This window comes from Acanthopagrus latus, chromosome 4, assembly GCF_904848185.1.
Source record: "Acanthopagrus latus isolate v.2019 chromosome 4, fAcaLat1.1, whole genome shotgun sequence".
In the NCBI taxonomy this organism is placed as follows: domain Eukaryota; kingdom Metazoa; phylum Chordata; class Actinopteri; order Spariformes; family Sparidae; genus Acanthopagrus; species Acanthopagrus latus.
Window position 1 is genome coordinate 15,353,764 of NC_051042.1, and position 14,713 is coordinate 15,368,476.

The following is a 14,713-nucleotide window of genomic DNA, read 5'->3' on the forward strand; positions in this document are numbered from 1 at the left end:
CACTCCTTCTCTCCTCCTCCTCCTCCTCCTCCTCTTCCTCCTCCTCGCTGCAGGAAGAAATTGAACTTAAGCAAACAAACACACACACACACACACACACACACACACACACACACACACACACACACACACACACACACACACACACACACTCCAAACTAATCACAAACACCATCGCTTTGAGTCCGGAGTGCTGTGCTGCAGTTGACACCAGCTTTAGCCTCTAGAGCGCAACACAAGCACATCAGTCAGGTTGTTTCTTAATAAAGAAGCCGGTTCCTGTGGTCAGCAGTTGTTACTGTCACTCATTATCATCACAGCCTCCCCCTGTGCGCGTGCACACACACACACACACAGGCAAGCTGAAGCCTGTACAAACACATGCATTCACATACGCTCACTCACTTTCAAACACACACACACACACACACACACACACACACACACACACACAAAGCAGACATGAGCCAAGGAGCATGGGCAGCAGGGTCACCCTAGCGCCATGCTTCATAAAGGGCGCCGTTACAATAGGTTTACTGTTGCTCTGACGACTGAGGGGACACAATGAGACTGAATGTGCTGGTCTGATGCTTCCCTGCTCCTCTACATTTTTCACTTGATGACAAGGAGGACAGACTGAGACGGGACAGCATGTTATCAGAGGACGCCCCTGAAGGTGAGTTGGCTCATTGCAGGGTTCACCTACACATGTAGTGCTTAGGGAGGGACAGAGAGAGAGAGAGAGACAGACATGTGAGAGAATAATTTATGGATGGCTGAATTTTGATGAGACTCCTTAAAAAACATGTCATGGTACGCTTCAAATGCCGTCAGATTCATTGAGAGGAATTTCCTGGAAAAACAAACCGAGAGGCAACGGCTTTAAAATGTAGAGCGAAGTCAGGAACAGCATGGTGCAACTGTGACACCGCATTACGCTTTAAACATCCGACCCGCTCGACCACACTCTCACGCAGGACACTAAAATCACCTGAAGAGGGGAGAGGTTTCAAAAAAGCGGTGTGTCATTGCGTCATGCCGAGGCGCCCCTCAAGAAAATTCAAGAATAAAATGACAAGCGGGGAAAGACGGAGGCTGCGAGGGAGGAGGGGAGAGGAGCGGACTGCAGGTAGAAAATGAGAGGAATTAAGCCTAGAGGAGTTATGAATGAAATTTCACAGGCCGACACTTCAAGAGGGCGGCGAGGCAAGGTGGATCAAAATGCAGAGAGGCGAGGAGAGAGGAGGTGAAAGAAGAAAGGAGGAGAAGAGGAGAAGGGTGAGAGGGGATTAGTGTAAGAGCAGTGGAGCTGGGGCTTGGTTTGGGGGGTGACAGATGGGACTCACCCAGATCCAGAGGGGTGTGGTGATGAATTGTGAGATTCCTGTGAGTAGGGATATTTGCACTGCAGCTGTCAATGGTTCAACACCTACGCACCCCCATGCCTCCCTCCCTCGCTCCCTCCCTCCCTGCCTCCTCACCCCCCTTCTGTCACACACACACTCACGATTCATATCTTGTTTTTAGGCCTGCACGGCTGGTTTAGTCTTGAGTCAATCAATAAAAAATTCCTCTTCCACTGAAGACGGTGATTCACGTCCCTGCGTGGTTAAAGATTAACATACGATGTCTAGGTAATGGAGCTATACAGGCGGTATTTGCTCATGGCGTGGCCTGTCGGCACTTTATTATTCCTCTCTGGCCAGAGTTCAATGACAGAGAGAGTGACGCTCACCTGGGAATCGATTTCGAGGCAGCTAAGCAGCAACGGCGTAAACAACCCCGCAGTCGTGCACATAGTCAGCTTTACATCTACGGCACCTCTTAAATCCACAACCACGTGAGATACAACAATGTTTAATACAACAAGAGCTTCAGGGGAATTGAGTAATAAGTTATATAAATGCCAGACTATACAGGCTATTTGTATTTCAGAAATATTGTTGCTATTTTATTACTTTTCTTTTAGACCTGCACTGACAATATATATATAAACCCTATATTTATAGTTAGAATGTCCCCACTTTAATAAAGTTTATTGTTAAAGATCTTTGGTTAATTGGTAATGGTTTTGTTTTGTTATTTTATGTCTAATAAATTTTTTGTTTAATTTGTGATTAATATGGCTATTTTGATGATACAATAACTCTATCTATCTATCTATCTATCTATCTATCTATCTATCTATCTATCTATCTATCTATCTATCTATCTATCTATCTATCTATCTATCTACCAGAGTGGTGAAAGAAGTAATCAGATCCTCTACTTACATCGCTACAGCAGCAACTTGACTGCTGTCCAAAGCTAAATACAACCAGTTTGACCTAGAAACCCTGATCTCAGTGCTATGAAATTCGGAATAAACCACCTGGTTGTATTAATAAGTAGGCAGTATTTTTTTTGTTGTTGCTGTTGATCTAGGAGAAAGAATGTCAGTTTTGAATTATCTCAAGTCCTAATAGATGGGGAAGGAACAGACGGTGCTCTCCATCAGTAAATGCTGGTCACTGGTTTCTGTCACTCGCCCTCTTCACCTCGCTTTGCCCCCTTCACACAGTTTCCACAGTTGCTCCACCAAGTGTGTCAAGGATGTCAGAGAGATATCCTTACATGATAAGTTTGTTATTACTAAATCATTTGTGCGTAAGCAGCATTTTAAGGTTGGAGCTGGCTGAGGTGGAGCTAATTTAAGTACTCAATATGAATCTTAGTCCAGTGCTTCTCAACCTATATGGGCACGTCTGTTCTGAAATGAGGGGTTGTAAGATGATGGACTGGGAAAGAAATAAAAAGCAAGCATCGCTGAATATATTTGCATTTACATATTAAATAATTGAATCATAATTCGCATTGAAATATTGGATAATTTGACCTCTTTGGGCCTCAAGCGGTTATCTAAATGAAACCACCTGAAAGGTTTGGCTGAAATGTCTCTTTGACAGACGCAGTGCTTTTTCTGTATGGGGCCATACTCCAAAAAGGGAACAGCGGGCTTTGTCTTTAACAATATACTGTATTGTATATACACTGTGAGCTACACATTTTAAATGAAATGTTAATCCGGGACGTGCTCATAACTTTAGCTGTCAGGTAAAGGCAATGGAGTAGAAAGAAGAACAGGTCCCGCCATAAAACGAACTGGTACCTGTACACCTGCTCACTGCACTGCTACACTCTGAATATTCATTTTCTTTGCACTACTATTTGTTTTGGTGTTGTTGTTGGCATCAGTTCAGGATGTGACCCCAGGCCGTGAGAAGTGACCTGATTAATGGTCATTCAGACCGTTGAGGGCGGGAAACAGACGAGCTCAGCATGACAGCATGTGGCTTTGGTTTCCCCGTCGCGCCCGCCCCGCCCCGCCTTCTCACCTGGACGGAAGTGAACATAAAAGGCAGCTCAGGTGGAGGCAGCCTCTCTCCTCCTCCTCCTCCACCTCCTGCCCCGTACAGGTAGTGCGGCACGGCGGCGCTCCGCTCTCTAGTCCGCTCTCGGTCGAGGACAGGAGGCATGGCAGCTGGACGTGACTGACTCCTGTAAATATGAGACAACTTGAAATATTCTTCTTCTGTTTCCTCTCATCCAGTAACCTCACGGACTAATGGGGCTTATACTGCTGAGCCTGATTCTTCGGTACTGGATCAACACCGTGGAGGGTAAGCAGCATTGGGAGGACTGTTGTCGGCTTTAAAAAAAAGAAAGAAAAAAAAAAATTAAGGGCAACACGTTTATAATGCGCACACAAAGAGTAACAGTGACTCAAGAGCAAACCATACATTCTCTGTTGTTGGTACTTATGACCTCTTAACACGTTTTACTGTGAAAATCCCTTTTTCGCACTCTTATTCTGATAGTTAAAGGAGTTACACACGTCAATAAATGTGTTACATCATCATTTTTTAAATGTTAACAGGTCACACACCTTTTTTTAAAAAAAACTTCCCTGGAGGGACCTTTTATTGTTGCAGGAAGCTGTGGCCGATGTTGACCCTGTACACTGTGTTCATATTCACTGCAGGATCATGTTCATCTGGCAGCGCCGCGACTTGTGATGAATGTCTGCAGCTCAGCTCCCAATGTGCCTGGTGCACACAGGAGGTAAACAAACTGCTGCTGCGTGTATGACACCACAACATGTTGGCAGAGGAGCATAATGCCTTCCACAGATGTGCAAACACAGAACGTCTCGTTTCGGTGTTTCATGATCTGTAACGCCGGAGGAGGGCCCACAGCCGAAACATCTCTTGTTTCTGTCATGATGGTGATCATAATATTTTGTGCCACGTTAACCAAGCCGTCCTCCATCTGACAGCACGTGTGACATTCTCCTTCATTTTTTAGAACTTCACAGACTGGTTTTCAGTCAGCGAACGGTGCGACACACTGGATATCTTATTAGAAAAGGGGTGCACCCGGAGCCAGCTGCAGTTCCCTGTCTCCAAAGGTCAAATCCTGCTGGATCTCCCACTCGGGAAGAAGACCGGCAACGTTAACAGCACTCAGATCTCGCCACAGAAAATGGCACTCAAGCTGCGACCTGGTACGCAAGCCTGCTTTGATTTTGACGATTTTGCCTCCCCAAGTTGTCTCCTCGTTTTTCAGCCGCAGATAAAGTGTTTGTTTTGTTTTTCGCGCAGGCAGTCAGGTGACGTTCCAGGTCAAGATTCAACACACAGAGGACTACCCTGTGGACCTGTACTACCTGATGGACCTGTCAGCGTCCATGTTCGACGATCTGAAGAAGATTAAAGACCTGGGCTCCTCTCTGTCCAAAGAGATGGCCAAACTCACCAGTAAGTTTCGAATGGGCTTCGGCTCTTTTGTGGAGAAACCCGCGCTGCCCTTCATCAAGGTCACAGAGGAAGAGCTGGCCAACCCCTGCAGGTACACAGTGAACGAGAAAACGTGTCCAAGACCCTCTGATTTCTGATGTATTTTACAGATTCTCATTTCACAGATCTCTGTTTTTTTGACCTCTGCCTTGTTGCAGCGGGGTTGGCTTCACGTGCCTGCCAACTTTTGGGTACAAGCACGTCTTGTCCCTGACGAGCAGCACGGACAAGTTCAACGAGATAATTGCGAGACAGCAAGTATCCGCAAACACGGATGTGCCGGAGTGTGGTTTTGACGCCATCATGCAGGCGGCTGTTTGTGGGGTCAGTTTTCTGCTTCTAAAGAAATGACCAAATGATGTGTTAATGTTCCGTCATGACAGCCTCGTCAGTCGATTAGTCAGTTGAGTGAGGAGCAACGCAATGCATGTGTCACCGCAGGACAAGATCGGCTGGAGGAATGACTCGATGCGTTTGCTGGTGTTTGTCAGTGACGCCGACTCCCACTTTGGGATGGACAGCAAGATGGCCGGCATCGTGATCCCTAATGATGGGCAGTGTCACTTGGACGACAACAACGAGTACGCCCTGTCCACGGTGCAAGTACGTCCTCGTTTAGAAAGACTTTTTTGGATTATTTTGCTCATTTAAACGCGAACCCAGTTTCGTATGTCACTTCAGGCTCATCTATGATGAGTCACCTCTGCCTCACAGCACGCTCACTGATGAAATGTCACTGTTTCTATTCCAGGAGTATCCAACTCTCGGGCAGCTGATTGATAAAGTGGTGGAGAACAACATCTTATTGATATTCGCAGTGACGAACGAACAGACACCCAAGTATAAGGTGAGGTGTTTGTCTGTGGGCACGGTGTTTACTGAGGTCTGCGTATTAATTCACGGGGCTGCATTCTCATTGAACCTGTTCGAACTGGCCCTCCAGCTCTTCGCAGCTCCTCTTGGGTACTGTTCTTTGCTTTCAGGACGCCGAGCCAAGTCTGCCCACATTTGCAACAGCGGCTTCGCTGTTGATCGGTTTGTTTGTTTTTTGTTGTCACAGAACTATGCAAATCTCATTCCTGGCGCCACAGTCGGAGACCTGGCCAAAGATTCACGGAATGTCTTGGAGCTGATTGTGACGGCGTACAAGGTAAATAAACAGTCGGTGATCGGGACTGTGCAGGTCGACTGTGTGTGTCTCCGTGTGTGTCTGTGTGTGTGTGTGTGTGTGTGTGTGTGTGTGTGTCTATCTAATCTATCTAGATTGGATTTAATCGAGTTTTTGAGTTTGAACCACAGCACACATGAAAATGAAGCGTTAATGAATTACCTCTCTGCCTCCTCTGCTCTTCTCTCTTTCATTCTTTCCTCTAACACGTTTTTCCCTCTGCCACCCGGTGCTTTGCATCAGCATGTCTGACGGCAAGTCTCTGCTTGTCTCAGCTGTTTGATGTCCTCGTCCCTCCGACTCTGACTTGCTCTTTCTTCCCCACTCTCTCTCTCTCTCTCTCTCTCTCTCTCTCCATCTTTCTCTGTCTGTCTACCACTTTGCACTCGGTGTCCTCCTCTTTTAAATCCCCCCTGGCGACGGTGAACGGCGGCGAGTCCTCTAATTACTTCATCAGTTACGTCGCTGACACCTACTTTTAGTCTGTGCCACGTTAACCACACCGAAGAGAGCAGCCGCTTATTGTAGATCCCCGTGGTTCTTAAACAGAGGCCTATTTATTTACAGAAGAAACACGACTTTTAATTATACTCACCTGAATCTTGGGATTAATCTTTGTTGCTCAGTGGGTAGACATTTAAACACCCTGCAACGCATTACCGAATAAGAGTTAAGAGTCTTATGAATCTGTTTTACCCACTTCCCCTTAATACCTCTTACAATTGGGTGTATCCACTAAACATCCCCCTGTTTTCTCCTCCTTAGCAACAGCGAAGTCATAGTGCAATTACAGGCCTGCAGGAAACACACAATTAACCCTGTGTTAGCACCCCAGACAGTCCGTCACAGAGTTCATTAGTCAGTCAAACACAGTGTTTCCTCGGGCTGAGGTTCGCTGTCACTCTTCCCTCAGGTGCTTTCGTGCAGCCCAGCGCACCTGGGAGGGTGACTCACCCAAAAGGAGAGCGCTAGACAGGAGGTTTGAGCACCCTACAGGTCAGCGCAGGGTCAAAGTGTGACTCCACTCGAAGCCCGGGAAATCCCACGTCATCATTTTGTTTTATTTAGCTTTAATCAGACAGGTCACCTCATCAGACATCAGAGCACCAGCAGCAATACAAAAATAACAGACATCAGTTTATTGATTTGATAGCTGGTGATTTTTGCTACTCCGCTACCTTTTGTTTGGTAGCAGGTCTGTGGTACCAATGGCATTTCCGCACAAGGCGCTGATGTATATATGATACATGTGTGCCCTGTTTTCCAGGAGCTGCGTTCAGAGATCGAACTGGAGGCCCTCGGAGACACAGAAGGGCTGCAGATGTCTTTTACATCCCTTTGTCCGGATGGGACCGTCCTGCCGGATCTAAAACGCTGCTCCAACATCAAACCTGGAGAGATGGTCAGTTATTTTGCTCTCAAGTGCTCCGCCTCTGTCTCTGTATAACACCTAGCTTTCATTCAGACGCGTGCTTTACAGGCAACAAGCAAACTAATAAGACGGTTGAGCACGGGTGCAACGATCCAGGGTGATGTATCGATTCAGTGATCAGCGTTGCAAAATGAAAACACTGATTTTGAAAATTCCCCCGGCATGTCTTTGTCCCCTCCTTTGTAAACATTCAAACAGTGCTAGTGCTGGGGACAAGAGGAACAAAAGAACAGGACCATGAGGATACTTACCCCCCTCTCAGGGATAAATCAGTTTGTTTATCTAGTTTGGATTTTGGAGAACTTTTTCTTTTAATGGCCACAAACAGAAAGAACACAGAAGAAAAGATGGCTGTAACTGATGTAAAATAAAAAAAAATTAAAATAAAGCAATATTAAATCAGATAAATAAAAGTGAGAAAATAAATGAATCTTCTTTGCCAAACAGCAAAAACAATAAGAAAGTTGTAATCATGAAGCAGCCTGAGGTTAAAGCGGTTGGTTTAAAGGTTATGTTTATGACATCAGCACTTCTGGCTCCTCAGCAAAAAGCTGCTGCATGAAAGGTTCCTGCTCTACTATCAGGCTGAACCAAAAGTGTCATGTCAGAGGATGACAAACACAAAAGCATACGTATTTGATATAAACAAACAAAAAAGACGGGTGCACTGTGTGGTCTGCTTGTTCGCCTCACTTTAGCTACATTGCAGAGGCAATAAAACATTTACTAAAAAACATTCACCAGTTTCTCAAGCTTCCTGTTCGCCGGGCGTTGTGTCCTAGTATAATCAATTAGTCGCTTAAAATTGTCAAACATCCAAATATTTGAAACCGTTTCAAACTTGATAATTTACTGCTCATCTATGTGTGATATGATACTTAAGTAAATATTACTGGGAATAAAAGAAGGCTGTGGGAAATTATAATAAGCTTTTTCTCTGACATATTATAGACAAATTAATTAATGGATCAATCAACAAGATAATTGACATTATAACTGATTATTGAAATAAGCAATTAGTTGGCAACTAACTCAAGAAAAAACTAAAAGTAATGATGCATTTATCTTTTAAAAGTCTCTGACTTTCCCTGCCTTTCTGTCTCTTTTTTAAAAATAAAAAAATCACACATGCAATTACACATGTATTTCACATCATTTCTTTAAAAATAATTTCCTAAAACAGCTGAGCGCTGGGCTTTTTGCTTAAGTTACTCAGAGGGGAGTAGACAGTGTATGTGTTGGAGAATGTTCTCAGAAATGGACTCTCATACACATTTGATGACTTAGTGAGTATTTACAGCAGCAGGATGGTGTAGGTGGGATGGATTAAAAGGGAAGTACCGTTCTGTTGTTCCTAATAATAGAAAGTGACACAACAGCAACGGTCTCACTTGTTGATGTGTGTTTACTAGATGTCAGGGGGAAGAAGAGCTGTATCAGTGCTGTCATGGACGTCTCCTTTGCTCCTCAGGTGGTCTTCAACGTGTCCGTGGCGCTCCCAGGGTGCCTGTCGGGAGTCCGGCACTTCTCCCTCAAACCGGTGGGTCTGCAGGACAGTCTGGAGGTGGAACTGGAGTCTCTTTGCTCGTGTGACTGCCGGCAGCCACCTGAAGCGGACGGCAGCCGGTGCACCGAGGGCCAGGGGGCATTCCAGTGCGGCGTGTGCGCGTGTCAGCCGGGGTTCCTGGGAGCAGAGTGCGAATGCAGCGAAGAAAGCGCTTTGTTGAGTAACTGCCTGGCGAACAATGAGTCCGTGCTATGCAGCGGTCAGGGCCAGTGCTACTGTGGCCAGTGTGTGTGTCACGCGTCCAGCTTTGGACGCGTCTACGGGCCGTACTGCGAGTGTGACAATTACTCCTGTGTCCGCTTCCGCGGGGAGCTCTGCGGAGGTGAGCGATTATGTGTGAACGTCGTGCATTATTCATGCGTTTTTGAGCCTGTTGTTGCTTGAGCGACCTCTGTGTTTTGTAGGTCACGGCGTGTGTGACTGCGGACAGTGTCTCTGCGAGAGCGGCTGGTCGGGGGAGTATTGTAACTGCAGCACCAGCGCGGAGGCGTGCATGTCGGAGGACGGCGCGCTCTGCAGCGGCCGGGGGAGGTGCGAGTGCGGCCGGTGCGTCTGCTCCCTGCCTGGAGCATCTGGGGACAACTGTGAGAAGTGCGCTACGTGTGGGGACGCCTGCAGCTCTGCAAGGTGAGGGCACATTTCATGCCACCAGCTCCTGAGTGAGGATGTAATGTAGAGGCCTTTGTCGGCTGTAATTGTTGTATCTTTACCTGAAAGATATAAGATGTTGTCTCCTTACGCCACATGATCCGTCTGTTCCTTTGAGTACAGGCCTATCAGGTTCTGATCCTCTTGTTCACATGTGTCTACACCTTCCATGTGACATCAAAAGACAACTAATGGCCAACACAGCACTAAGAGATTTCCTTTCCACATTGTAAAGCAGCTGCCAGGGCCAGTGCCATTCGATACCACTGTTATAGGGCAAGGCTGGTGACAGAGAGTGAGCGAAGCCTTGGGAAAACTGTGATAAGTGTCCAACACTGTGTTTTTCTTGTACTCACTGTGTCAGTGATTGAAGACTCATTAAACCTCAGCTTCCCGGCAGGTACTGTGTCGCCCCGAAGGAAAACCTGACCTTTTGTTTTCCCTCCTGTTTTGCAACCAGGGCCTGTGTGGAGTGCCATCTGGAAGATAAGGACGACGCGGAGACTTGTGATCAAACATGCAGCGTCCCTAAGATTTTCATCAACGCAACAGCAGGTAAAGGTAAAATAGTGTACTGACACTATTTTGTATGTACCCCCTACATTTAAACACACACACGCATATCTGTACTTTCTACTCTTCACATTTCCAAAACAGGTTTGTTATGTTAAGGGTTTGAGGATTTTTATTTCGCCTTCCTAACATCAGTGATTTTGACCTCTCAGGGCATATAATGCAAGCATAGCAAGATGAAAACAGACAGATAAGGGAACTCAAATGTGAAGAAAATACATTTTAGTATCTTGTATCGGCAGAGATCCTGCAGCCCTCTGCTTATATCTTCTTATTTTCTCTTTTTAATTTTTTTTTTTTTTTTGCTGTGTTCGGGACACTTTACCAACCAAAAATGTTAGTATTTGACATGCTTGGTATAAAAACTCAACAATCAGCTATCTTTCTGGTGCATTATGAGGAGCTCAGACAAGTCCTACCGATTTGAATTACATTAATATGAATTGAGGTTCAGTCAGCTTTGCACAAAAAATGGCCTGTGCAAATTTCTTTCAGAGGGATACTTTCACTATTAGACTTTTAGTACTTTTCAGAGCCTGTACTTACTAACTTTTACTTGAGTAAAGAGGTCGAATCAGTTTTTCTATTTCTAGTCTTCTGTACTGAAGTATCTGTACTACCACTGCAGAGAATGTGTGCACTTTTGCAACCCCTGCAAATCATCATGATGCGATTATGATAAAATGTTATGTTATTATTGTACAGTTCTTGTCAAGTTTATGTCAAATGTTCAACTTTAGGTGTGATCTACTTGATTTTGACATGGTTCAGTACCTGAAAAGGTGAATAATTTGTTCAACCACTGGAGGATGTAAGCATTTAAAAGGTCAATACCATGGATTTTGCTTGTTTTAACCTGTTAACTACAAATGGCACGCACCTAATATCTCATATCTATATTCCAAAGCATGCTGTATGGCTTTAGATGTCACTATAGTGTGAAAATCAGCTGGCTGATACCTAAAACCTGCTTCAGATTGTCAGTCTATCAAAGGGAATATAATGTTCCCATCTTGTAACATCTGATGCAGTTTTGGGAGGGTATTGTTTACAAAATTCACGTGGGAACCTTCAAAATCTGAAAGTTAAGAAACGGCGTCCATGTTTGCTTGTTTCTTGTTATCCAGGCTCGCCCCTTTTTGTTTTTTGATAACATACAGTAGCTGAGGACAGCATGGATTTTTTTGGGGGGGCAGCCAAATATTGATGTCAGGGTCTCTTGGAAGAGATTAGGAAGGGAGAATATCCAAAACTGTCCTTGGCATGATATAACATAACATTGACAGCAAAAGAAAAAACAAAAAAAATCAAAAGAAAACCTAAATCCTCTCTCTGAAAGAACGCTTCAGGCAGGATTCATATCAGACTGGCGTGAAATCAAATCAGCGGATAGCCTGAAGGAAATAACTTGATATGAATTTTAAAAATGGCCGCCAGCAGAGGTTTTTCAGTCAGGTAACATGCAAATACGTGATACAGTAAATTAGGATAGGAAACCTCGAACCCTGCAGAATGAAAGAAAGCTGCACTACATATGCACCTGCAACTTAGCATGACCTCCTACCTGTGCTGTAAATGCGTGTGGAGGTTGTCCTCTCGGCTCGGTGTTATTGATAGTGCTATCAACACAGAGCCATGCTCAGTTCCCCCATGGGTCAGAGATTGGGAGGAATGCTGACCCACACCAACTCAGGTGTCTGTCTGTAGCCTGCACGACCTCCCCCGTCTCTAACACAACACCATCCATGTCCATTCAGGCAGCGCTGGACAATGGGGAACATATTATTTACCTTGTCGTACAGGCAGAGCTATTATAGTGCATGTGAATGGCCACAGGACCTCGTCTTCCTTTATACGCCAGATTATTTTAAACCTTGCGCGAGCTGAGAGGTATATCTGATTATCGCCGCGGATTTTCAGGCCTCAGATGTGAAACACAATGGCACACACATGAACACACACCAGATTTTAGACTTTGATATGGAAATCACACTGACAGCACAACAGAGGCGAGCATATCCTTTTACGCTCTCAGCACAATGCAGAGGGGGAAGATGATACACGGTGGATTCATGGCTTCCTTATGGATATGCATGTTCCCATTTCCTCTCAGATTATGACAAGGGCCCTTCTATGAAATGCACGCTGATGACAGAGAACGAGTGCCGGATCTCTTTTCATGTGGTGGGAGGTGATACTGGGATCATTGCCTACAATCTCGAGATGCACGGTAAGTTTTACAGTGGAACACAAAACAGATAAAGCGAAGAAGGAGTTGTGGCGGTGGGTCTCGTCTCATCCTCCGTCCCGTCCCAGGTTGCCCAGAGCCTCCCAACATCCCCATGATTATCCTGGGCGTGTCCCTCTCCGTCGTGTGCATCGGCCTGATTCTGCTGGGTGTGTGGAAGGTGCTGGTGTCGGTCCACGACAAGAAAGAGGTGGCCAAGTTCGAGGCTGAGAGGTCAAAGGCAAAATGGCAGACAGTAAGTCACTGAAGTAATCTTTTTGTTATTCCCTGTCTTATGCTGTTTAGAGTACAATCATGCTGAACATTTCGGAACTAAATTTCATGTAGAGGGAGTGTGAACAGTGTTACATGGAGTCAGCTGCATAGCTGTAGCCTACAACTTAAGCCTGATTACTTAGATATTTGGCAAATTGGCATCAAAAGTGTGCCGAATTGTCTGTTAGCAGTTCTTTTTCGCACTGTATCCAGGTATGAACAGACAACTATCACTGTATTACTTTCGTCCTGAAGAAAGCATAAAAATGTGGCGATTCTAAGGCAAGTTCGGTTAAAAGTAGCATCTTTATTTCATTCATTTAAGATTTAAGAGATGATTTTGCATGATGACATCAAAGATTATTGCAAGGTGTAAATAACAGGATCTAAAAATATGCATATAGTGTCTGTGTGTTGGTATTTGACTGAGTTATGACTCGTAGAAGGAGTGTGCAGTGTGTGCTTCACAGTTTTAGAGCCTGTGCCCTAAAACCCACCCACCCAAAATCCATGTATGTCTTTAGTTTCTCACATTCTGTCACATTTATATGACACATCGTGAAATATCACAAAGGTGTCAGATGTACACTGTCTTCTAACTGCATGCTGTAATGTACTTAATGGAAATTAAGAGTGTTTGTTACTTAGAGCACATCAAATCTTCTGTAAATGTTAGTTGTCAGTGAAGTCAACCAGACAGTGTTTAATGGTTGGAATAGCAGTTTTCTTCCAGGTTTGACTTTATGATGTATATGAATTGTATTGCAGAGTTGCATAGCTAGTTAGGATGCTTACTTCTACTGAAGTTAGCATGCTAATGAAAGGAAGTATTTGTGACCTGTGTTGAAAGATTTACGTTTTCAGTCAGAACAAATGAGCTTTGGGCTAAAAGCCACAGACAGGATGGTATATTGGTATATGAAGTCATTGTTGAACATTTATATATAGAACAGTCTGTTCTTAATATTCTGGTGACAACATTTTTATCCATTGTTCCCTCATGTTAATTTGACGTGATTATCGATATTAACAGCTTCATGCCTTTCCTCTTTGTCTTTCTCCAGGGGACCAACCCTCTGTTCAGAAGCTCAACATCTACGTTCAAAAATGTAACTTACAGGAACAATGAGAGAGAAAAGATTATTACACTGGATCATCACCGATGATAAACTGGAGACAACGCTAAACCAACGTCTCAGTGCACTTAGAAGTTTGTGTGTGTGTGTGTGTGTGTGTGTGTGTGTGTGTGTGTATGTATATGTGTGCGCGCGCGAGTTTGTGTGAGACAAAGAGTAAGAGGGAAATGTCTTGTACCAGGAGTGTTTTTGAATGAATCTCTGTGTAGTTTCAGAGATGCTGTCACACAGTAGATGACACTGTGAACAGATTGTGATGAATTTCCTGCTGTAAAAGTGCACTGCCGTTAATGTACTGTCACACACTGCACTCCCCTGCTGCATGACCCCACGAACTTTTGACACATTTGTGTCCACTGTAACATGCAGCGTGGAAAGGAGGCGTACGAGTGGTCTACTACTGAAACAAATGTTTTATTCTAATGAATGTAAATAGGCAGGTGGATGATTATTATGTTTTTTTTAAATATTGTGTTTGTTGTTTTATCGTAAAGTAAGGCTGAGCCTTCGATGTTGACGGTTAAGACTTTTAGTGGCATGGCACATAAATAAAGTTGAATTTTGACTTATTGTAAAATAGCATTTAAGGGTGTAAGATATTGATAGGATTGATTTGATTTGGAGGATTTCAAGTTTTGTTTACGGTGAGAGTCGTCACTTTATTCCCTCTTTCCAGGCCAGTGATGGAAAATTAAAGTGCATTTTCTACTTTGAGGTTCTTGTATTTTACTTGTGGAGTGTCTGATCAGTGATGGAATGTAACGCAGTACATTTACTCTGCTACTGTACTGAAGTACAATTTCGAGGTAATCGTTCTTAACTTGAGTATTTTTAACATCTAACTTAAGTAA

At 44.4% G+C, this 14,713-nt stretch overlaps 1 protein-coding gene across 2 annotated transcripts; it reads left to right on the forward strand.

Moving 5' to 3' along the window:
- Window positions 1-503: 503 nt before the first annotated feature.
- itgb6 (integrin, beta 6) lies at window positions 504-14,576 on the forward strand. 2 transcript variants are annotated; one of them, XM_037096381.1, is made up of 16 exons: window positions 504-676; window positions 3,590-3,659; window positions 4,022-4,101; window positions 4,345-4,543; window positions 4,641-4,887; window positions 4,994-5,159; window positions 5,277-5,438; window positions 5,587-5,682; window positions 5,896-5,985; window positions 7,271-7,405; window positions 8,907-9,324; window positions 9,407-9,629; window positions 10,111-10,205; window positions 12,337-12,453; window positions 12,540-12,706; window positions 13,791-14,576. In XM_037096381.1, the coding sequence occupies exons 2-16, from the start codon at window positions 3,605-3,607 to the stop codon at window positions 13,890-13,892; spliced, it is 2,352 nt and encodes a 783-aa protein (XP_036952276.1). In that variant the 5' UTR covers window positions 504-676; window positions 3,590-3,604; the 3' UTR covers window positions 13,893-14,576. The 2 variants fall into 2 exon arrangements, with proteins under 2 accessions (XP_036952276.1, XP_036952275.1); XM_037096380.1 differs by lacking the exon at window positions 504-676 and having other exon boundaries at window positions 3,467-3,659.
- The last annotated feature ends 137 nt before the right edge of the window (window positions 14,577-14,713 follow it).

Excerpts from the sequence above, each read along its gene's own strand:
- itgb6 (XM_037096381.1), top strand. The coding sequence starts at position 3,605 with ATGGGGCTTATACTGCTGAGCCTGATTCTTCGGTACTGGATCAACACC. Across the intron at positions 5,160-5,276 it reads TGCAGGCGGCTGTTTGTGGG|GACAAGATCGGCTGGAGGAA; the intron begins GTCAGTTTTCTG and ends GTGTCACCGCAG. Across the intron at positions 5,683-5,895 it reads AACAGACACCCAAGTATAAG|AACTATGCAAATCTCATTCC; the intron begins GTGAGGTGTTTG and ends TTGTTGTCACAG.